We start from the raw sequence: 25,129 nt of genomic DNA, 5'->3' as shown, positions 1-25,129 counted from the left end.
TGTGCAATACCTAGTATTAAAATACACTCTTTTATTATACCAAATAGTACACAAGAAATCTGAACCATATATCCCTGAAATGATACTGGCATTTAATTAGTATAACATTTTATCATCAATAATCCAGGACTAGCCTTGCTTAGAGATTTGGATATAAATTGAAAAGAAAAGTAGTTGCAAATAAACTATTGTGGTCTTTTAAATGCATCACTAATCGACCGAATGCAATGATGTTTTTCTTTTTTCCTCTTTTGCTACAGAAATAAGGAATGGAAATCTGAAAGCCATTTTGGGACTGTTTTTCAGTCTGTCACGTTTCAAGCAGCAGCAACATCAGCAGCAGCAGTATTACCAGTCACTGGTGGAGCTCCAGCAGCAGGTGACACATTCCCCTCCACCTGCTGAAGGCAGTCAACTGAGAACGCAGCAAGATATGCAGTCTAGGTAAGCGCCTGATCAGACTGGCTACAGCACTCTCACCAAATATTGGCATGTGGTGATGGAGTTGAATTTCCGGTAGGAAAGTAAAGTATAGATAAAATGAGGACTAATTTGGTGCTGGTATGTACATATTCAACATTACAAAGGTTACTTAGAGACAAAGATCTATGACACATATACTAGAAGACAAACCGTAACAATGACATACTAGTTATGTCCCCAGTAACAAGGGGCACGTACTGCGTGTATGCAGGATCTTCAGGATGTAGCATTTTTCTGTACTATCAGTTCTAGAGTGCATGTCATAGATACAGGGACAATGGTCAAAGGGAACCTGTCACCCCCAAAATCGAAGATGAGCTAAGCCCACCAGCATCAGGGGCTTATCTACAGCATTACAGAATGCCCCCGATGTACCTGAAAGATGAGAAAAAGACGTTAGATTATACTCACCCAAGGGCGGTCTCGCTGCGGTCCAGTCCGATAGGCGCCGGGCTTTTCTGACCTTTCCCAGCACCTACGCACTGCAGTACTTTGCTCTGCCCTCAACAGGGCAGACAAAGTACACCTGCGTCGAAGCCGCAGCCTGAATACAAGAAGAGGATGTTATCGTAAGAAGATGGGAGGCCCCGGACCGCAACGCCCATCGAACCGGACCGCCCCTGGGTGAGTATAATCTAACCTCTTTTTCTCATCTTTTAGGATACATCGGGGGCTTATCTACAGCATTACAGAATGCTGTAGATAAGCCCCTGATGCCAGTGGGCTTAGCTCACCTTCGATTGTGGGGGTGACAGGTTCCCTTTAAGTATATTTTCTAAATACATAAAGAAATTGTAAAATTATGCCTTTTCGAATACATTTACATGGGTTTACAGGGATATACAGTATTACTGATGCCCTGTCCTTAAAACTGAGATAATATGATCGGTATTAGAGCTTCTTCACATGCTGCTTTTTTGCCTTTTTTTTCTGCAGCTTTTTAAGAATGTACCAGCAAAGTGAAGTGCTTTACCTGCCAAACGCCAACACTCGGCTTTGCAGCAGCAGAAAAATCTGCTGCAAATTTTAAACATGTGCACATACTTTTACTCTACCCACCAAGGTTTTTACTGCCAATCTAATTAGATACTTGAATGTCGGAATTGCATTCATTTTTCTTTATTAAGGTTATATCCCCCTAAAAATTGTAGGCATTGTCTGGTAACCTTCATTCATAGCCTATCCTTAGGGCTTGTTCACATGGCCATATTTTCGGTCCGAGTGCAATCTGACGAAACATCGGATCAGACTCGGACCAAAAATATTCTATGCGGCCGTTCACATGTCTGATTTTTTTCTTTAGACAGAGCTAATCTAAGGAGAAAATCACTGCATGACCCAGGTTGATCTGATATTCGGATCGCACTCGGCCATGCAAGTCAATGAGTCTGTGGGAAACATCGAACTGCACTCGGAGGACAGAATTGAGGAGATGGACACTTTTTTTCTCCAGCTTCTCCTCATCCAAGAGAATCCCATCACACTGTGATCAAACTTTGCGTGACCTTAGCTTTAGTACACATATGGTAATTGATATGTGATCGGTAGGGTTGTAAATAGTGAAGTAAAATGAAGGGCAGACAGACACAGCAGTGCTTTACTTTAAAGTCCCATTCAAGTGGATTAGTAAATGTAAAGTACTAAGATGCCCCTCTATTGTTGCCACACATGACTGGGAACGTTCATTCATGCTTTTGTGACTGATATTTCTGCTAGCACTGTGGGACCTTCATGTTACTGAATAGGGGATCACCATGTTCCAACCACCTTCAAATCCACATTAATGGCCCTCAGTAAGGTTTGGTCATTGATAGAAATTCCTTGCTAATCACTTTAATGTGGTTAGCTATGTTTTTGACTTTTGAAAAAAAAATCATATGTTTATTAACAAATACTAGGTTACAGATGTGTTTGATGTAATATGGGAGCTGACTAGTATTGCTCCTGGTATACTCCGTGATGCATTTGTGTATAGATGGAACCTAAGCTGCTCATTGGTGTAAACATTTGCATCTTGTATCACTTCTATCATGCAATAATACAGGTATATTATTACTATGAAAGTGATAAGGATGTCGCGTGTGTCAGGATCTGTCACTTTGCATAGTTCATGCATTATCAGAACTATGCAAGTAATGTGAATTCATTAAAACTCCATTTTCACCCTATTGTTTTGCTGTCAATGGGAAGTATGTGGGTAAGACAGAATACAAACATGCTTATACTATGTTCTACAACACAACAACAAGTCTGCTAAGTGGGAGAAATATTCGGTGCGGTCATTTACATTTTCTGCTACAGAAGACACAAAAGACGTATTTAAATGTGTTTACCTCAGAACATGGGAAAAAATAATATCCATGCCTATTAAGATTGGTACATGTTACATTTTTATTCTTTAGGCTGGGGTTCCATGATGATTTGGATAAAAATGACCAGATGAAATTGTTACCTAAATGTCATAAGTTGTGACTTTCTCCACAGTCATTAGTTACCATGAAGGAATCTGTCAGCGAGTTATTGACACCTACTCTGAGATCAGCATAATATAGAGTTAGAGATCCTTGATTCCAGCGATATGTCACTCAGGTCTGCCACACGGATTTTCAGGGCCCCATACTGGCAACATTTTTGCCCCCTTGAGACTCCGCCCAGGCTCTACCCCATCTCTGCCCCCACCCCCCAAACCTTCCACAGTCCCACCACCCTCTCTTGGAAAAATTCCTCTTCTGCACCACATCCTCTCCAATCACACATTAACAGTTTGCAGTGAACACCAGAGCACATACATAGCCAGCAGCTTTTGTTTTGGTCAAAAGATTTTTTAAGCCACCACCATGTCAAGGAAGACTCTTCTGTCAGGGCCCTACTCTACCCTATCCTACTAAATATTTGTTAAAATGTCCAATACTTTTTTAGGTATATTTTTTGTTATTTTTCTTCAAGGGAATGAGTCACATACATTTTTTAAAATGTCCAGTAATACCACACACAAGGGACAAATACCATCACACCATGACTGCACCACATATTACCACCACATATTGGCCGAATAACATCATATACAAGGAACAAATGCCATCACACCATGGCCAAACCACAAATTAACACCACACCGTAACAGAGCAATAACATATACAAAGAACAAATACTGTCACACCGTGAACAGACCACATATTCCCACAACATAGTGACCGAATAACAACACATACAAGGAGTAAATACCACCACACCATGACCAGACCACATATTACAACCATAGAGATAGAGTGACTACATCAAATACTACCTCAAAATCGTGCAAAGCTTCCCCAGCCAATGTTCACATGGCTAACAAAATAGAAGTAAAAAAAGGAAAACAGCACAAAAAACTGAAAATAAGTGGACTTTATTGCCCAAATGGCGTGGCAACGTTTCAGATATAGTACCCTTTCTCAAGCTTGGGAAGCAGGAGATTATAACTTGAGGGCAACAAACCTGCTGCCATGTAGTCCTCCATATTCATGAGATCTGTATAACTCCGCCCCCACCGCTGATTGGCAGGTTTCTATGTACAATGTGTATTGGCAGAAAGCTGCCATTCAATGAAGTGGGCAGGGTCATATTGAGCTCAGCATTAAAGAACTGTGCAGATAAAACAGTGATTTTATCAAAATGACAGCAAGCATCTCAGTAAGTGACAATCGCTGGAATCACATTCTCTACCTCTACATTATGCTTCTCTCAGATGGGGTAGTAAAAACTTTTGGACCTATTCCCTTTAACCCCTTTACCCCCAAGGGCGGTTTGCACGTTATGGACTGGGCTAATTTTTACAATTCTGACCACTGTCCCTTTATGAGGTTATAACTCTGGAACGCTTCAACGGATCCCGGTGATTCTGACATTGTTTTCTCGTGACATATTGTACTTCATGATAGTGGTAAAATTTCTTTGATATTACCTGAGTTTATTTGTGAAAAAAATGGAAATTTGGCAAAAATTTTGAAAATTTTGCAATTTTCCAACTTTGAATTTTTATGCAATTAAATCACAGAGATATGTCACACAAAATACTTAATAAGTAACATTTCCCACTGTCTACTTTACATCAGCACAATTTTGGAGCCAAAAATTTTTTTTGTTAGGGAGTTATTAAGGTTAAAAGTTGACCAGCAATTTCTCATTTTTTCAACACCATTTTATTTTAGGGACTACATCTCATTTGAAGTCATTTTGAGGGGTCTATATGATAGAAAATACCCAAGTGTGACACCATTCTAAAAACTGGACCCCTCAAGGTTCTCAAAACCACATTCAAGAAGTTTATTAACTCTTCAGGTGTTTCACAGGAATTTTTGGAATGTTTAAATAAAAATTAACATTTAACTTTTTTTCACAAAAAATTTACTTCAGCTCCAATTTGTTTTATTTTACCAAGGGTTACAGGAGAAAGTGGACCCCAAACCTTGTTGTACAATTTGTCCTGAGTACGACGATACCCCGTAAGTGGAGGTAAACCACTGTTTGGGCGCATGACAGAGCTTGGAAGCGAAGGAGCGCCATTTGACTTTTCAATGCAAAATTGACTGGAATTGAGATGGGACGCCATGTTGCGTTTGGAGAGCCACTGATGTGCCTAAACATTGAAACCCCCCACAAGTGACACCATTTTGGAAAGTAGACCCCCTAAGGAACTTAGCTAGAGGTGTGGTGAGCACTTTGACTCACCAAGTGCTTCACAGAATTTTATAATGCAGAACCGTAAAAATAAAAAATCATTTTTTTTTCACAAAAATAATCTTTTTGCCCCCAATTTTTTATTTTCCCAATGGTAAGAGAAGAAATTGGAACCAAAAAGTTGTTTCACAATTTGTCCTGAGTACTCTTATACCCCATATGTGGGGGTAAACCACTGTTTGGGCGCATGGGAGAGCTCGGAAGGGAAGGAATTGAGCTGGGACGCCATGTTGCGTTTGAAGAGCCACTGATGTGCCTAAACATTGAAACCCCCCACAAGTGACACCATTTTGGAAAGTAGACCCCCTAAGGAACTTATCTAGATGTGTGGTGAGCACTTTGACCCACCAAGAGCTTCACAGAAGTTTATAATGCAGAGCCGTAAAAATAAAACAAACATTTTTTCCCACAAAAATTATTTTTTAGCCCCCAGTTTTGTATTTTCCCGAGGGTAACAGGAGAAATTGGACCCCAAAAGTTGTTGTGCAATTTGTCCTGAGTGCGCTGATACCCCATATGTGGGGGGAAACCACCGTTTGGGCACATGGGAGGGTTCGGAAGGGAAGGAGCGCCATTTGGAATACAGACTTAGATGGAATGGTCTGCAGGCGTCACATTGCGTTTGCAGAGCCCCTAATGTACTTCAACAGTAGAAACCCCCCACAATTGACCCCATATTGGAAACTAGACCCCCCAAGGAACTTATCTAGATGTGTTGTGAGAACTTTGAGCCCCCAAGTGTTTCACTACAGTTTCTAACGCAGAGCCGTGAAAAAAACAAAAAATTCCCCCCCAAATTATTTTTTAGCCCCCAGTTTTGTATTTTCTCGAGGGTAACAGGAGAATTTGGACCCCAAAAGTTGTTGTCCAATTTGTCCTGAGTGCGCTGATGCCCCATATGTGGGGGGGAACCACCGTTTGGGCGCATGGGAGGGCTTGGAAGGGAAGGAACGCCATTTGGAATGCAGACTTAGATGGAATGGTCTGCAGGCGTCACATTGCGTTTGCAGAGCCCCTAATGTACCTAAACAGTAGAAACCCCCCACAAGTGACCCCATATTGGAAACTAGACCCCCCACAAACTTATCTAGATGTGTTGTGAGAACTTTGAGCCCCCAAGTGTTTCACTATAGTTTATAATGCAGAGCCATGAAAATAAAAAATCTTTTTTTTTCCCACAAAAATTATTTTTTAGCCCCCAGTTTTGTATTTTCCCAAGGGTAGCAGGAGAAATTGGACCCCAAAAGTTGTTGTCCAATTTGTCCTGAGTACGCTGATACCCCATATGTTGGGGTAAACTCCTGTTTGGGCACACGGGAGAGCTCGGAAGGGAAGGAGCACTGTTTTACTTTTTCAACGCAGAATTGGCTGGAATTGAGATCGGACGCCATGTCGCGTTTGGAGAGCCCCTGATGTGTCTAAACAGTGGAAACCCCCCAATTATAACTGAAACCCTAATCCAAACACACCCTGTTAGGAGTCGAGTTTCCTCTGCTGCACAGGGGGAATCTCGATCCGTGTCTGCTGCGGTCTCCCATTCGGTATCGACCGCAGTGGGCTCTGCTCAGCGGAGACGTCGCTCCCAGCGTCTCGCTGAGGCTGATTCGGTGCATAGGGTCACTACTGCCTTTTCTGGCTTTCCTATGGTACCCTGCACTGATCTGCGGCGAGCAAGCCTCTCTGGGACTAAGTCCTTACTTACTCACACTGTGCATGCCCAGGGCAGGGTCTCCTATTGGAGGTCGAGGGCCACATGTTCGGTCACATGCTCAGGTGCTGCAGTACATTCTATTGGTCCTCCTGGAAGGTCCTGAAAGGGCAAAACATGCTCAGGTACTGCAGCACTTTCCATTGGTCCTCCTGGAAGGTCCTGAAAGGGCAAAAACTTCAGTAGCAGCTTCCTGTGCTGCAACTATATAAACTGCGCATGACCGCACGGCCATGCGCTAGTATTGTCTTGTAAATATGTGTGTGGGTTGTGAGTGAAAGTCGCTCTTTAAATAACCCTCCCTATTGAATGTCTGTTCGCGGAAGGTGTATGTTTGCTATCTAGCGCCCGACTTATCCTACAGCACGTAACACACATCACAGCGTCCAGTTGCTGTGTCCGCCAGTACGGCGCCGTGCTCTTCCTCTGCGCTTTCCTTACCCAAGTCTGGGTGGTTACTGGCATCCGTCAGTGCGGCACCGCACGCACTCTCGTGCCTTTATTTGCTATTTCAATAGTTTCCATTCACACCCAGTTGCGGTGTTGTGCCAGCATTGGTCTAATCGGACTTCAATCCTAGTTGGGGTTGTGTTCGCTGACTTATTGCTCGCGCTCTATGTGCGGTACCGCGGTCCTGTGACGCAACAGGATCGCTTCCTTCACGCATGGTGAAGTTAACCCTTGTATGTATACTTATAGTACCGCCATATAGTCCGTCTTACTTAGCAGCGGGTACTTTCCTGCACGGTGGATCCCGGGTTGCGAACGCACCAATTCCATTTAATAAACTATATATTTGGTGCGTTCCGCCAACCCTAACAGAATACTAGCGCCAGGATCTGGCTAAGTAATGACGGATGAACAGCGATTGCAGGGGTACATCCAGCTGCTGGAGGGCCGGTTGGCGTCTCTTGAGCGTGCAACCTCGGCGGTGGATGTTACCGCAATAGCTGTTCAGGCTGCTAGCGTGGCTGCAGCAGCTTTACCCACTGCCACCTCTGTTCCGACCCTATCTCACCTTCCTTTGCCTGAGAGATACTCTGGGGACAGTAAGTCCTGTAGGGGTTTCGTGAGCCAATGTGGTATACACCTCGAGCTCCTGGCTGCACGTTTCCCTACTGAGCGGGCAAAGGTGGGATTCATAATCTCCCTCTTGTCGGACAGAGCGTTGGAGTGGGCTACGCCGCTGTGGGAGCGCAACGATTATGTGGTGCGGAGTGTTCCTCGGTTTCTGGACTCTCTGAAACAGGTCTTTTTAGGACCTCAAGTCACCCATGATACAGCGCTCCAGCTGCTGGCTTTGACTCGGGGTTTAACCATGGTCAGTCATTTTGCTGTTCTCTTCCGGACATTAGCGTCTGAGTTGGAATGGTCAGATAAAACCCTCATTCCCGTATTTTGGAGGGGGCTGGCTGACCATGTGAAAGACGCTTTGGCCACTAGGGAGATTCCCGCCACACTGGAGGAGCTAATAGCCATATCTACTCGCATAGACCTTCGTTTTCACGAGTGAAGGTTGGAGCGAGCCCAGTGTAGGCAGAGGTTTCGGCTGGCTCCCACCTTCGCCAAACCCTTGGAATCTCCAGTCCAGGCGTCCGAGTCACATGAGGCCTTAGAGGTGACACGAGCGGGATCCAAGTCTCAGTCGACCCGTGCACATAAGGTCCGTCATGTTTACCGGCAGTCAGGACATCTTGCCTCCAAGGGTCCTCAGCGGTCGGGGAAACGTCAGCGTTTAGTGGCAGTTGGAGGAGGTACACTAGACATGGCGACGTTTGCCTCAAAGTTGTCCTTCAAGGGGACAATTACCATAGGCCCATCCACTCTTATGGTCGAGCTATGCGTGGATTCTGGGGCAGAGGGTAATTTTATGTCTTCCTCTTTTGCCCAGCGTCACGCAATACCCTTGGTGATGCTCGCCAAGCCAGTAACCATTCGAGTGGTAAATGGGTCAACACTACCTTCACAGATTACCCACCAAACCATTCCTTTCACGCTATCTGTGTCTCCATCACATCAGGAGATAATCTCCCTATTAGTCATTCCTGAGGGAATTGATGAGGTCCTGTTGGGGATACCATGGCTTCGCTACCATTCTCCTCATATTGAGTGGTCCTCTGGGAGAATTTTGGGATGGAGTAAATCCTGCGAGGGTAGATGTCTGAGGGAGTGCGTTCAGGTTGCTACTACACAGGTACCCGCAGATCTTTCCTCTCTCCCCAAGCACTATTGGCCCTATGCAGACGTGTTCTCCAAAAGAGCTGCAGAGACCCTTCCGCCTCACCGCCCCTATGACTGTCCTATTGACCTCTTGCCTGGTGCTGAGCCTCCCCGGGGTCGAGTCTATCCGTTATCTCTCCCAGAGATGGAGGCAATGTCTCAGTACATCCAAGAGAATCTGGCAAGAGGATTCATTAGGAAGTCAGTGTCACCGGCAGGGGCGTGGTTCTTCTTCGTACAGAAGAAGACTGGAGACTTACGTCCATGCATAGACTACAGGGGTCTTAACGCCATCACCGTTAAGAACAAGTACCCATTACCCCTGATATCTGAGCTGTTTGATAGGCTACAGGGAGCGAGGGTATTTACGAAGTTAGATCTGCGGGGTGCCTACAACCTGATTCGCATCCGTGAGGGGGATGAATGGAAGACGGCTTTTAACACCAGGGATGGGCACTATGAATATCTGGTGATGCCCTTTGGGCTCTGTAATGCCCCAGCCGTTTCCCAAGACTTTGTGAACGACATCTTCCGGGATATGCTCACCACCTCGGTCGTAGTCTATCTGGATGATATTCTCATCTTCTCTCCAGATATTGACTCCCATCGGAGAGATGTTCGCAAAGTCTTCGACCTCTTACGGGCAAACTCCCTCTACGCCAAGTTGGAGAAGTGTGTGTTTGAGCAGGAGTCCTTGCCTTTCCTTGGTTATATCATCTCTGCCCAGGGTTTGGCTATGGATCCTGCCAAGCTACAGGCTGTAATGGACTGGCAGGAACCCCATTCTTTTAAAGCGGTGCAGCGCTTTATGGGGTTCATTAATTACTATCGCCAGTTCATTCCACACTTCTCAACTTTGGTAGCTCCCTTGGTTGCCCTCACCAAGAAGGGAGCATATCCCAAGTTGTGGTCAGAGGAGGTCTCCAAAGCCTTTCTCTCGATCAAGTCACACTTCACTAGCGCTCCCATCCTACATCGCCCCGATGTTGATAAGCCATTTATTTTGGAGGTGGATGCCTCATCCGTTGGTGCTGGAGCAGTCCTTTTCCAAAAGGATGCTCAAGGTCGGAAGCATCCTTGCTTCTTCTTCTCCAAGACCTTCACACCAGCGGAGAGGAATTATTCCATCGGGGACAGTGAGTTGCTGGCCATGAAGTTGGCTTTTTCGGAGTGGAGACATCTCTTGGAGGGAGCTCGCTTTCCCTTCCAAGTCTTCACTGACCATAAGAACTTGGTGTATCTGCAAACGGCCCAGCGGCTGAATTCTCGCCAGGCTAGATGGTCCCTGTTCTTCTCCCGGTTCCATTTTACTCTCCATTTCCTCTCCGGGGAGAAGAACGTTCGTGCTGACGCTCTCTCCCGCTCCATAGTGTCATCGGAGGAGGAGCCTCGGCTTATTGTCCCTTCTGAGAGCCTGAGAACTGTAGCTCCAGTTTCGCTAGAGTCTGTGCCCCCGGGCAAGACTTTCGTACCAGCTGACTTGCGACTGGAGGTTCTCTCTTGGGCTCACTCCTCCAGAGTGGGTGGGCATTTTGGGACCAAGAGGACATCTGAGCTTTTGGCGAGAACATACTGGTGGCCGCATATGGCCCGAGATGTCAGGGACTATATTCAGGCGTGCGTTTCTTGCGCCCAGAATCGGTCTCCTCGGCAACGGCCTGCTGGGTTGCTTTACCCTCTACCGGTGGCAGACAGGCCCTGGGAGATGGTCGGGATGGACTTTGTGGTGGGCCTACCCAAGTCACGTGGCTGCTCCATTATTTGGGTTGTCACCGACCATTTCTCTAAAATGGTGCATTTGGTGCCGCTTCCTCGGTTACCCTCAGCACGGGCCTTGGCGGTGTTGTTCATTAAGCACGTTTTCCGATTGCATGGTATGCCTGATAAGATTGTCAGCGATCGGGGTCCCCAGTTCGCGTCTCGGTTTTGGAGAGAGCTCTGCCGTTTACTCAGCATAGAGTTAAACCTTTCCTCTGCATACCATCCCGAGACGAATGGGTTGGTGGAGAGAACCAACCAGACTCTGGTGACAAATTTGCGACATTTCGTCTCTGCTAGGCAGGATGACTGGGCATCTTTGCTACCTTGGGCGGAATTTGCCTTGAACAACGCCGTAGCCGATTCCACTGGTCAAACTCCCTTTCTCCTTAATTACGGCCAGCATCCGCGTGTCCCTGTGCCCATTCCCGTGTCATCCACCGATTCTAGGGTGGCAGACTGGGCGGTGGAGGCACGTGACATCTGGGACCGCACACAGGATGCCATCCGGGCCTCCAAGGAGAGAATGAGTGTTTCGGCTGATACACACCGGCGCCCCGCTCCGGTCTTTGCTCCTGGCGACTTAGTGTGGCTCTCCGCCTGTAACATCAGGCTACGAGTTGAGTCCACTAAGTTTGCTCCTCGCTAGGGTTGAGCGAAACGGGTCGAACATTTTCAAAAGTCGCCGACTTTTGGCGAAGTCGAGTTTCATGAAACCCGATCCGACCCCTGTGCGTGGTCGGCCATGCGGTACGCGACTTTCGCGCCAAAGTCGCGTTTCAATGACGCGAAAAGCGCCATTTCTCAGCCAATGAAGGTAAACGCAGAGTGTGGGCAGCGTGATGACATAGGTCCTGGTCCCCACCATCTTAGAGAAGGGCATTGCAGTGATTGGCTTGCTGTCTGCGGCGTCACAGGGGCTATAAAGGGGAGTTCCCGCCGACCGCCATGTTACTGCTGCTGATCTGAGCTTAGGGAGAGGTTGCTGCCGCTTCGTCAGAAGCAGGGATAGCGTTAGGCAGGGTCCATTAACCACAAAACCGCTTGTGCTGTAGCGATTTCCACTGCCCAACACCACCTTCGGTGTGCAGGGACAGTGGAAGCTCCTTTTTTTTTTTTTTTCCTCAGCGCTGTAGCTCATTGGGCTGCCCTAGAAGGCTCCCTGATAGCTGCATTGCTGTGTGTACGCCGCTGTGCAAACCAACTGCTTTTTTCAAAGCACAAATCCTCTTGTTCCTTCCTTTCTGCACAGCTATCTTGTTTGTTTGTCCACACTTTTTATTTAATTTGTGCATCAGTCCACTCCTTATTGCTGCCTGCCATACCTGGCTGAGATTACTGCAGGGAGATAGTAATTGAAGGACACTCCCTGTTTTTTTTTTTTTTTTTGTGGGAGATTAAGATTGACATTTCTGCTAGAGTGCCATCCCTGTCTGTGTCATCTCTCACTCAGTGGGCCATAGAAAGCCTATTTATTTTTTTGCTTGATTTGGGTTCCAAAATCTACCAGAAAAAATCACAACATCAATCAGTGGGAGAAAAATATTGGCCTCAGGGCTTGTGTGCCACTCCTTACTCCTGTGTGTGCCATCTCTCACTCAGTGGGCCATAGAAAGCCTATTAATTTTTTTGCTTGATTTGGGTTCTAAATTCTACCTGAAAAAATCAATAAATCAATCAGTGGGAGATTAATATTGGCCTTTGGGCTTGTGTGCCAGTCCTAAGCTTGCCATCTCTCTCTCTCTCAGATAGTGGGCCATAGAAAGCCTATTTTTTTATTATTTTATTGGGTTTATAAATTTTCCCTGGAAAAAAAAAAAAGTGGGAGATTAATATTGGCCTCTGGGCTTGTGTGCCAGTCCTGAGCGTGCCATCTCTCTCACAAATAGTGGGCCATAGAAAGCCTATTTATTTTTTTGGTTGATTTGGGTTCATAATTCTACCTGAAAAAATCAATCAATCAATCAGTGGGAGATTAATATTGGCCTTTGGGCTTGTGTGCCAGTCCTAAGCGTGCCATCTCTCTCTCTCAGATAGTGGGCCATAGAAAGCCTATTTATTATTATTTTTTTTATTGGGTTTATAAATTTTCCCTGGAAAAAAAAAAAATGGGAGATTAATATTGGCCTCTGGGCTTGTGTGCCAGTCCTGAGCGTGCCATCTCTCTCACAAATAGTGGGCCATAGAAAGCCTATTTATTTTTTTGGTTGATTTGGGTTCCTAATTCTACCTGAAAAAATCAATCAATCAATCAGTGGGAGAAAAATATTGGCCTCAGGGCTTGTGTGCCACTCCTTACTCCTGTGTGTGCCATCTCTCACTCAGTGGGCCATAGAAAGCCTATTAATTTTTTTGCTTGATTTGGGTTCTAAATTCTACCTGAAAAAATCATTAAATCAATCAGTGGGAGATTAATATTGGCCTTTGGGCTTGTGTGCCAGTCCTAAGCGTGCCATCTCTCTCTCTCTCAGATAGTGGGCCATAGAAAGCCTATTTTTTTATTATTTTATTGGGTTTATAAATTTTCCCTGGAAAAAAAAAAAAAGTGGGAGATTAATATTGGCCTCTGGGCTTGTGTGCCAGTCCTGAGCGTGCCATCTCTCTCACAAATAGTGGGCCATAGAAAGCCTATTTATTTTTTTGGTTGATTTGGGTTCATAATTCTACCTGAAAAAATCAATCAATCAATCAGTGGGAGATTAATATTGGCCTTTGGGCTTGTGTGCCAGTCCTAAGCGTGCCATCTCTCTCTCTCAGATAGTGGGCCATAGAAAGCCTATTTATTATTATTTTTTTTATTGGGTTTATAAATTTTCCCTGGAAAAAAAAAAAATGGGAGATTAATATTGGCCTCTGGGCTTGTGTGCCAGTCCTGAGCGTGCCATCTCTCTCACAAATAGTGGGCCATAGAAAGCCTATTTATTTTTTTGGTTGATTTGGGTTCCTAATTCTACCTGAAAAAATCAATCAATCAATCAGTGGGAGAAAAATATTGGCCTCAGGGCTTGTGTGCCACTCCTTACTCCTGTGTGTGCCATCTCTCACTCAATGGGCCATAGAAAGCCTATTAATTTTTTTGCTTGATTTGGGTTCTAAATTCTACCTGAAAAAATCATTAAATCAATCAGTGGGAGATTAATATTGGCCTTTGGGCTTGTGTGCCAGTCCTAAGCGTGCCATCTCTCTCTCTCTCAGATAGTGAGCCATAGAAAGCCTATTTTTTTATTATTTTATTGGGTTTATAAATTTTCCCTGGAAAAAAAAAAAAGTGGGAGATTAATATTGGCCTCTGGGCTTGTGTGCCAGTCCTGAGCGTGCCATCTCTCTCACAAATAGTGGGCCATAGAAAGCCTATTTATTTTTTTGGTTGATTTGGGTTCATAATTCTACCTGAAAAAATCAATGTCTAGCAGCGGGTTAAAGGGTAAATATAAAACTTAACTTTTACTTAGATCCTTATAAAACTCACAAACAGAAACCAAAAGTGAAACACAAGTGCCAGTGTTTTTAAAAAGCCGAGAACGACCACAAAAAACACACAACAAACTGCAGGTAAAAACCAAATACAACGATGTTTGTAGATCACTCATATGTTTAGGGCATTGTTACCCATATGGTGCTACAACAATAGATGAGCAAGCTCAGCAGGTAATAGAAGGCGGGCCGCACCCCAACCTTTTAGATTCAAACCCACCAATAGTACCAGAATACATATATGCCTCAAAAAAATAGATACATATAGGCATATGTTCAATGGGTATCTATGCGTGGATACATATATTAGCAGCGTTCTATTTTATACTCATCCTGTGGGACCAATGCTCTCAGCGATGCCCCTCTCACAGAGTTTCCGGGACTTTGATGCGGATCATGCCATACTATCCATTAATCCCGGCAGAGGATATGAGCAACGCTCATATACATGAGAGAATATATGTCATCACTCCCCTGATGATTTGAAAAAAGAAACGCGTCGGGAGACATAGATCTCTGCCTATATGTATCTATTTTTTTGAGGCATATATGTATTCTGGTACTATTGGTGGGTTTGAATCTAAAAGGTTGGGGTGCGGCCCGCCTTCTATTACCTGCTGAGCTTGCTCATCTATTGTTGTAGCACCATATGGGTAACAATGCCCTAAACATATGAGTGATCTACAAACATCGTTGTATTTGGTTTTTACCTGCAGTTTGTTGTGTGTTTTTTGTGGTCGTTCTCGGCTTTTTAAAAACACTGGCACTTGTGTTTCACTTTTGGTTTCTGTTTGTGAGTTTTATAAGGATCTAAGTAAAAGTTAAGTTTTATATTTACCCTTTAACCCGCTGCTAGACTGGGAATTATTGGTTATTGGAAGTACGGTCCTTGCTGTTATACTGAAAAAATCAATCAATCAATCAGTGAGAGATTAATATTGGGCTTTGGGCTTGTGTGCCAGTCCTAAGCGTGCCATCTCTCTCTCTCAGATAGTGGGCCATAGAAAGCCTATTTATTATTATTTTTTTTATTGGGTTTATAAATTTTCCCTGGAAAAAAAAAAATGGATGATTAATATTGGCCTCTGGGCTTGTGTGCCAGTCCTGAGCGTGCCATCTCTCTCACAAATAGTGGGCCATAGAAAGCCTATTAATTTTTTTGCTTGATTTGGGTTCCAAAATCTACCAAAAAAAATCAGTAAATCAATCAGTGGGAGATTAATATTGGCCTCTGGGCTTGTGTGCCACTCCTGATTCCTGTGTGCGTCATCTGTCACTCAGTGGGCCCTAGAAAGCCTATTTTTTGTTTTATTTGTTTTCTAAATTCTCCCTGAAACAATCATTTTATTTTCTTTGGTTTCTAAATTATTCCTGAAAAAAATCATTTTTTTTGTATTTTTATTTCTCTCAAGTCTCCCTGAAAAAAAAAAAAAAAAATCTGTGGGAGATTCATATTGCCCCTTCTGCTTGTGTGCCAGTCTTGACTCCTGGGTGTGCCATCTCTCTCTCTCTCCCCAATTGTGGGCCATAGAAAGCCTATTAATTTTTTTGCTTGATTTGGGTTCCAAAATGTACCAAAAAAAATCACTAAATCAATCAGTGGGAGATTAATATTGGCCTCTGGGCTTGTGTGCCACTCCTGACTCCTGTGTGCGTCATCTGTCACTCAGTGGGCCCTAGAAAGCCTATTTTTTGTTTTATTTGTTTTCTAAATTCTCCCTGAAACAATCATTTTATTTTCTTTGGTTTCTAAATTATTCCTGAAAAAAATCATTTTTTTTGTATTTTTTTTTTTCTCTCAAGTCTCCCTGAAAAAAAAAAAAAAAAAAAAAATCTGTGGGAGATTCATATTGCCCCTTCTGCTTGTGTGCCAGTCTTGACTCCTGGGTGTGCCATCTCTCTCTCTCTCCCCAATTGTGGGCCATAGAAAGCCTATTAATTTTTTTGCTTGATTTGGGTTCCAAAATCTACCAAAAAAAATCACTAAATCAATCAGTGGGAGATTAATATTGGCCTCTGGGCTTGTGTGCCACTCCTGACTCCTGTGTGCGTCATCTGTCACTCAGTGGGCCCTAGAAAGCCTATTTTTTGTTTTATTTGTTTTCTAAATTCTCCCTGAAACAATCATTTTATTTTCTTTGGTTTCTAAATTATTCCTGAAAAAAATCATTTTTTTTGTATTTTTTTTTCTCTCAAGTCTCCCTGAAAAAAAAAAAAAAAAAAAAATCTGTGGGAGATTCATATTGCCCCTTCTGCTTGTGTGCCAGTCTTGACTCCTGGGTGTGCCATCTCTCTCTCTCTCCCCAATTGTGGGCCATAGAAAGCCTATTAATTTTTTTGCTTGATTTGGGTTCCAAAATCTACCAAAAAAAAATCACTAAATCAATCAGTGGGAGATTAATATTGGCCTCTGGGCTTGTGTGCCACTCCTGACTCCTGTGTGCGTCATCTGTCACTCAGTGGGCCCTAGAAAGCCTATTTTTTGTTTTATTTGTTTTCTAAATTCTCCCTGAAACAATCATTTTATTTTCTTTGGTTTCTAAATTATTCCTGAAAAAAATCATTTTTTTTGTATTTTTTTTTCTCTCAAGTCTCCCTGAAAAAAAAAAAAAAAAAAAAAATCTGTGGGAGATTCATATTGCCCCTTCTGCTTGTGTGCCAGTCTTGACTCCTGGGTGTGCCATCTCTCTCTCCCCAAATGTGGGCCATAGAAAGCCTATTAATTTTTTTGCTTGATTTGGGTTCCAAAATCTACCAAAAAAAATAACTAAATCAATCGGTGGGAGATTAATATTGGCCTCTGGGCTTGTGTGCCACTCCTGACTCCTGTGTGCGTCCTCTCTCACTCAGTGGGCCCTACAAAGCCTTTTTTTTTTTTTTGTTTTCCTAAATTCTCCCTGAAACAATCATTTCATTTTATTTGTTTTATAAATTCTTCTGTAAAAAATAATTTTTTTTTAATTTTTTTTTTCTGAAGTCTCCCTTTTAAAAAAAACAAACACAAATCAGTGGGAGATAAATATTTACATTTGCGCTTCAGTGACAGTCCTGCGTGTGTGCCATCTCATTTGTTGCCAACAACAACAGAGTGTGTAACATTGTGGCTGATTTTCGTTGTGGTCTCACCCACCTGTAAAGGGGTAGCTAAATCATACTGAAGTTATAGCTCACCGTGTAAGTTGTGTGACAGCAACAAATACCGTTCGTTTGGTAACGTTTTTAAAACAATGAGGAAGTCTGGTGGAAGAGGTCGTGGCCGGGGGCGTTCATTGTCAGCTGGTAATGAGGGTAGTGGTAGTGGTGGAGCATCAGCTGGTCGTGGGAAAAAAAATATTGCACCTAAGTCTGGAGCTGTGGAGCCAGGTTCGTCGTCTGGCTACACAAGGCCTCGAACGCTCCCTTTTCTGGGAGTAGGAAAACCGCTTTTAAAGCCGGAGCAGCAAGAGCAAGTTTTGGCTTATCTTGCTGACTCAGCCTCTAGCTCTTTTGCCTCCTCTCGTGAAACTGGTAAATGTCAAAGCAGCGCGTCGTTAGTGGATGTTCACGCTCAGGGACAAGTCGCTTCCTTGTCCTCTTCAGCAAAAACAACAACAGAGAAGAATGCAGCAGGCGACACAACGGGTTACTCCATGGAGCTCTTTACACATACCGTCCCTGGCTTAGAAAGTGAAGCAGTTAACAGTCCATGCCCATTACAAGTTGAATCTGACATGGAGTGCCTGATGCACAGCCACAGCCAGACTACTATCCTGGTCCTTTGACTCAGACCACAACATTGCCCTCGCAGGGTGCTGATCAAGAATCAGACCCTGATGAGACTATGTTGCCCCATCACGAACGCTATACCACCGACCGACACGGTGACACAGACGAAGTTGCACACGAGCTACAAGAAGAGGTAATAGATGACCCAGTTCTTGACCCCGATTGGCAGCCATTGGGGGAACAGGGTGCAGGCGGCAGCAGTTCTGAAGCGGAGGAGGAGGGGCCGCAGCAGGCATCAACATCGCAACAGGTTCCATCTGCCGGGCCCGTATCTTGCCCAAAACGCGTGGCAAAGCTAAAACCTGTTGGAGGACAGCGTGGCCATCCGGTTAAAGCTCAGTCTGCAATGCCTGAAAAGGTATCCGATGCTAGAAAGAGTGCAGTCTGGCATTTTTTTAAACAACATCCAATTGATCAGCGCAAAGTCATCTGTCAAAAATTTTCAACTACCTTAAGCAGAGGACAGAATCTGAAAAGTCTCAATACAAGTTGCATGCATAGACATTTAACCACCATGCATTTGCAAGCCTGGACTAACTACCAAACGTCCCTTAAGGTTGTAGCACCCTCGGCCAATGAAGCTAGTCAGCAACGCAACATCCCTTCCGGCAGTGTAGGGCCACCATTTTCCGCACCACCTGCAGTATCTGTGCAGGTTTCTTTGCCAGGCCAAAGCCGTCAGGGTCAGGGAATCACCAGTTTCGTAGTAGGAAACACTGCATCTAGGGCACCGGTGGCAACAATACCATCTCCCACCGTCTCTCAGTCTGCCATGTCCACCGGCACCCCCGCTAGTTCCACGATCTCCAGCTCTCCAGTCCAGCTCACCCTACATGAGACTATGGTTAGAAAAAGGAAGTACTTAGCCTCGCATCCGCGTACACAGGGTTTGAACGCACACATAGCTAGACTAATCTCGTTAGAGATGATGCCCTACCGGTTAGTTGAAAGCGAAGCTTTCAAAGCCCTGATGGACTACGCTGTACCATGCTACGAGCTACCCAGTCGACACTTTTTTTCCAGAAAAGCCATCCCAGCCCTCCACCAGCATGTTAAAGAGCGCATCGTCCATGCACTCAGGCAATCTGTGAGCACAAAGGTGCACCTGACAACAGATGCATGGACCAGTAGGCATGGCCAGGGACGTTACGTGTCCATCACGGCACACTGGGTAAATGTGGTGGATGCAGGGTCCACAGGGGACAGCAAGTTTGGGACAGTTCTGCCTAGCCCACGGTCTAGGAAACAATTGGCTGTAGCCGTTCGCACCCCCTCCTCCTCCTCTTCGTCCTCCTGCAGAAGCGAGAGCTCGTCCACAGACCGCAGTCGCACAACCACTCCATCCGCAGCTGCCACTGTTGCACACCAGGTCTCCCATTATGGGGCAGCTACTGGCAAACGTCAGCAGGCTGTATTGGCTATGAAGTGTTTGGGCGACAACAGACACACCGCGGAAGTTCTGTCCGAGTTCTTGCAGAAAGAAACGCAGTCGTGGCTGGGCACTGTAGATCTTGAGGCAGGCAAGGTAGTGAGTGATAACGGAAGGAATTTCATGGCTGCCATCTCCCTTTCCCAACTGAAACACATTCCTTGCCTGGCTCACACCTTAAACCTGGTGGTGCAGTGCTTCCTGAAAAGTTATCCGGGGTTATCCGACCTGCTCCTCAAAGTGCGTGGACTTTGCTCACATATCCGCCGTTCGCCCGTACACTCCAGCCGTATGCAGACCTATCAGCATTCTTTGAACCTTCCCCAGCATCGCCTAATCATAGACGTTGCAACACGGTGGAACTCAACACTGCACATGCTTCAGAGACTGTGTGAACAGAGGCGGGCTGTTATGTTTTTGTGGGAGGATACACATACACGGGCAGGCAGTAGGATGGCAGACATGGAGTTGTCAGGTGTGCAGTGGTCGAAGATTCAAGACATGTGTCAAGTCCTTCAGTGTTTTGAGGAATGCACACGGCTGGTTAGTGCAGACAACGCCATAATAAGCATGAGCATCCCCCTAATGCGTCTGCTGATGCAAAGTTTGACGCACATAAAGGATCAGGCGTCTGCAGCTGAGGAAGAGGAAAGCCTTGATGACAGTCAGCCATTGTCTGGCCAGGGCAGTGTACAGGACGAGGTAGCGGGCGAAGAGGAGGAGGAGGACGAGGAGGATGATGGGGATGATTATATTTTTAATGAGGAAGCTTTTCCGGGGCCACTGGAAATTGGTGGCGCGGCAAGGCCGGGTTCTGGTTTTTTGAGGGACACAAGTGACGTGGATTTGCCTGAAACTGCCCCTCAACCAAGCACAACCGCAGATTTGAGAACTGGAACTTTGGCCCACATGGCGGATTATGCCTTACGTATCCTCAAAAGGGACACACGCATAACTAAAATGATGAATGATGACGATTACTGGTTGGCCTGCCTCCTTGATCCTCGCTATAAAGGCAAATTGCAAAATATAATGCCACATGAGAACTTGGAACTAATATTAGCAACCAAACAATCAACTCTTGTTGACCGTTTGCTTCTGGCATTCCCTGCACACAGCGCCCGTGATCGTTCTCACACGAGCTGCAGGGGCCAGCAGACCAGAGGAGTTAGAGGGGCAGAAATCAGAAGTGGCGTTGGCCAGAGGGGTTTTCTGACCAGGTTGTGGAGTGATTTTGCTATGACCGCAGACAGGTCAGGTACTGCAGCATCAATTCAAAGTGACAGGAGACAACATTTGTCCAGTATGGTTACAAACTATTTTTCATCCCTTATCGATGTTCTCCCTCAACCGTAATTCCCATTTGATTACTGGGCATCAAAATTAGACACCTGGCCAGAATTGGCAGAATATGCATTGCAGGAGCTTGCTTGCCCGGCAGCTAGTGTCCTATCAGAAAGAGTATTCAGTGCTGCAGGTTCAATACTAACAGAAAAAAGGACTCGTCTGGCTACCCAAAATGTAGATGATCTAACCTTCATTAAAATGAACCACAACTGGATTTCGAAATCTTTTGCCCCACCTTGCCCGGCTGACACCTAGCTTTCCTATGAAAAGGTCTTGCCTGTGGACTATTCTGAATGCCTTTTCCAATCTCGTAATTTTCAGCACCTGATTGTCCAGCATACGACATGTTTACACCTCACTAAATGGCCAAACTCCCCACACGGGGCCGTGGTATCGACACTTGGCGACAGCACCCGTGAGAGTGCAGTTTGTCTGAAGAGGTGGGTGAGCCCGCTTTTGGTCGACGGCACTGCCACTGGGTCCCTCCTAGTACAATAAAGTGTCTCTGGCGGTGGTGGTGCGCACCCAACGTCAGACACACCGTTGTAATATGAGGGGCCCTGGGCCTGTACCGCCGGCCACAAGACAGTTTCCCCCCACCCCAGCTCAAACAGTGCTCTACCACTTGCAAAATTATCTCACAGCTCCACCAATGTTTAGTCTATGCGCTGACATCCTTCAATGCCTGCCACTGACAATACCATTGTATTGACATTTTTGTTATGTTAGGCCTTCGATGCCTGTCTGTGGTCACTCCTTCCACTAGGCCTCCACTGACCACACCACTGCTGCCCGTGTACCCCTGGAACCAATTTAAAATTGCCTACAGCCATGTGTTATTATTTTAGGCCTTCGATGCCTGTCTGCGGTCACTCCTTCCACTAGGCCTCTACTGACCACACCACTGCTGCCAGTGTACCCCTGGAACCAATTTAAAATTGCCTACAGCCAGCCCAATTTTTTTATTTTAGGCCTTCGATGCCTGTCTGCGGTCCATTCTTTCAACTACTACTACACTGACCAGGGCACTGCTGCCCGTGTACCCCTGGAACCAATTTAAAATTGCCTACAGCCATGTGTTATTATTTTAGGCCTTCGATGCCTGCCTGCGGTCACTCCTTCCACTAGGCCTCCACTGACCACACCACTGCTGCCCGTGTCCCCCTGGAACCAATTTAAAATTGCCTACAGCCATGTGTTATTATTTTAGGCCTTCGATGCCTGTCTGCGGTCACTCCTTCCACTAGGCCTCCACTGACCACACCACTGCTGCCCGTGTACCCCTGGAACCAATTTAAAATTGCCTACAGCCAGCCCAATTTTTTTATTTTAGGCCTTCGATGCCTGTCTGCGGTCCATTCTTTCAACTACTACTACACTGACCAGGGCACTGCTGCCCGTGTACCCCTGGAACCAATTTAAAATTGCCTACAGCCATGTGTTATTATTTTAGGCCTTCGATGCCTGTCTGGGGTCACTCCTTCCACTAGGCCTCTACTGACCACACCACTGCTGCCCGTGTACCCCTGGAACCAATTTAAAATTGCCTACAGCCAGCCCAATTTTTTTATTTTAGGCCTTCGATGCCTGTCTGCGGTCCATTCTTTCAACTACTACTACACTGACCAGGGCACTGCTGCCCGTGTACCCCTGGAACCAATTTAAAATTGCCTACAGCCATGTCTTATTATTTTAGGCCTTCGATGCCTGTCTGCGGTCACTCCTTCCACTAGGCCTCCACTGACCACACCACTGCTGCCTGTGTACCCCTGGAACCAATTTAAAATTGCCTACAGCCATGTGTTATTATTTTAGGCCTTCGATGCCTGTCTGCGGTCACTCCTTCCACTAGGCCTCCACTGACCACACCACTGCTGCCCGTGTACCCCTGGAACCAATTTAAAATTGCCTACAGCCATGTGTTATTATTTTAGGCCTTCGATGCCTGTCTGCGGTCACTCCTTCCACTAGGCCTCCACTGACCACACCACTGCTGCCCGTGTACCCCTGGAACCAACATCAGAAAATATAAAAATAAGTATTTTGCTTATAAAAAAGAAAATACTGGAGAGATATCAAATGCAGACATTTTAACATTAAAAACAAACACACAACTAAAATCTGGTACAGTACTAAAAATGGCCACCAGCTACAATTACTTTCTCCTGCAAGTAGTTAACTGAAAGGTTTTTTAAATTGAATACACAGATATGGCATCCACCGAGTGTTGTCCTGTCGCGTCTTCTTTATATTATTGCCGAGAAGATGCAAAACAATGAAAATAATAAAATCATTAATTACCAAAATAATAGAGAAAGTCAACACCACATTGCAAATAAACATTCATTCCAAATAAAGAAGCAGGGCGCGTCCGAGGGTGAGTATATACCTAATAAGAATATAATCACCCTCGGACGCGCAATGCTTATTTCCAACAGCCTTCCTTCCTAAGAATCAGCCCTTCCGTGGTGTAGAGAGACGTTGTGTTACACTCCAAGGTGTTCCCCAGGTTGCCTTTCCTGAGCTTCGATCTTCCGGCTCTCGTTTAGTAGTTGTTGGAAACTACGCTGCATTAGGCCTTCAAATTGGGTATGGGGTGTAGAGAGATGGTGTGTTCCACTCCAAGGTGTTCCCCAGGTTGCCTTTCCTGAGCTTCGATCTTCCGGCTCTCGTTTAGTAGTTCTTGGAAACTACACTGCATTAGGCCTTCAAATTGGGTATGGGGTGTAGAGAGAGGGTGTGTTACACTCCAAGGTGTTCCCCAGGTTGCCTTTCCTGAGCTTCGATCTTCATGCTCTCGTTTAGTAGTTGTCGGAAACTGCGCTGCATTAGGCCTACAAATTGGGTATGGGGTGTAGAGAGAGGGTTTGTTACACTCCAAGGTGTTCCCCAGGTTGCCTTTCCTGAGCTTCGATCTTCCGGCTCTCGTTTAGTAGTTGTTGGAAACTACGCTGCATTAGGCCTTCAAATTGGGTATGGGGTGTAGAGAGAGGGTGTGTTACACTCCAAGGTGTTCCCCAGGTTGCCTTTCCTGAGCTTCGATCTTCCGGCTCTCGTTTAGTAGTTCTTGGAAACTACACTGCATTAGGCCTTCAAATTGGGTATGGGGTGTAGAGAGAGGGTGTGTTACACTCCAAGGTGTTCCCCAGGTTGCCTTTCCTGAGCTTCGATATTCCGGCTCTCGTTTAGTAGTTGTTGGAAACTACACTGCATTAGGCCTACAAATTTGGTATGGGGGAAACATTGGCGCATCTGCGGTCCCTCCTTCCTCTAGGCCTCCACTGACCTGTCTACTGCTGCCCGTGTTCCCCTGGAACCAATTTTAAATTGCCTACAGGCAGCCCAATTTATTATGTTAGGGCTTCGAAGCCTGTCTGCGGTCCCTCCTTCCACTAGGCCTCCACTGACCTGTCTACTGCTGCCCGTGTACCCCTTGAACCAACATCATAAAATAAAAAAAAAAGTATTTTGCTTATAAAAAAGAAAATACTGGTGAGATATCAAATGCAGACATTTTAACATTAAAAACAAACACACAACTAAAATCTGGTACAGTACTAAAAATGGCCACCAGCTAAAATTACTTTCTCCTGCAAGTAGTTAACTGAAAGGTTTTTTAAATTGAAAACACAGATATGGCATCCACCGAGTGTTGTCCTGTCGCGTCTTCTTTATATTATTGCCGAGAAGATGCAAAACAATGAAAATAATAAAATCATTATTTACCAAAATAATAGAGAAAGTCAACACCACATTGCAAATAAACATTCATTCCAAATAAAGAAGCAGGGCGCGTCCGAGGGTGAGTATATACCTAATAAGAATATAATCACCCTCGGACGCGCAATGCTTATTTCCAACAGCCTTCCTTCCTAAGAATCAGCCCTTCCGTGGTGTAGAGAGACGTTGTGTTACACTCCAAGGTGTTCCCCAGGTTGCCTTTCCTGAGCTTCGATCTTCCGGCTCTCGTTTAGTAGTTGTTGGAAACTACGCTGCATTAGGCCTTCAAATTGGGTATGGGGTGTAGAGAGATGGTGTGTTCCACTCCAAGGTGTTCCCCAGGTTGCCTTTCCTGAGCTTCGATCTTCCGGCTCTCGTTTAGTAGTTCTTGGAAACTACACTGCATTAGGCCTTCAAATTGGGTATGGGGTGTAGAGAGAGGGTGTGTTACACTCCAAGGTGTTCCCCAGGTTGCCTTTCCTGAGCTTCGATCTTCATGCTCTCGT

General features: G+C 45.3%; 1 protein-coding gene across 7 annotated transcripts in view; it reads left to right on the top strand.

Moving 5' to 3' along the window:
* Positions 1-25,129, top strand: part of NAV3 (neuron navigator 3) — a 1,008,138-nt gene that overhangs the window by 749,854 nt on the left and 233,155 nt on the right. For all 7 annotated transcript variants that reach the window (XM_069764543.1, XM_069764542.1, XM_069764540.1 and 4 more), the window contains one exon: positions 261-444. In XM_069764543.1, the coding sequence (XP_069620644.1) occupies positions 261-444 (184 nt within the window). The remainder of the gene's footprint in view (positions 1-260; positions 445-25,129) is intronic.

This window comes from Ranitomeya imitator, chromosome 4 (genome assembly GCF_032444005.1).
Source record: "Ranitomeya imitator isolate aRanImi1 chromosome 4, aRanImi1.pri, whole genome shotgun sequence".
NCBI lineage: Eukaryota > Metazoa > Chordata > Amphibia > Anura > Dendrobatidae > Ranitomeya > Ranitomeya imitator.
Note: the sequence above shows the minus strand (reverse complement) of the source record. Positions and strands in the feature narration are given on the sequence as shown.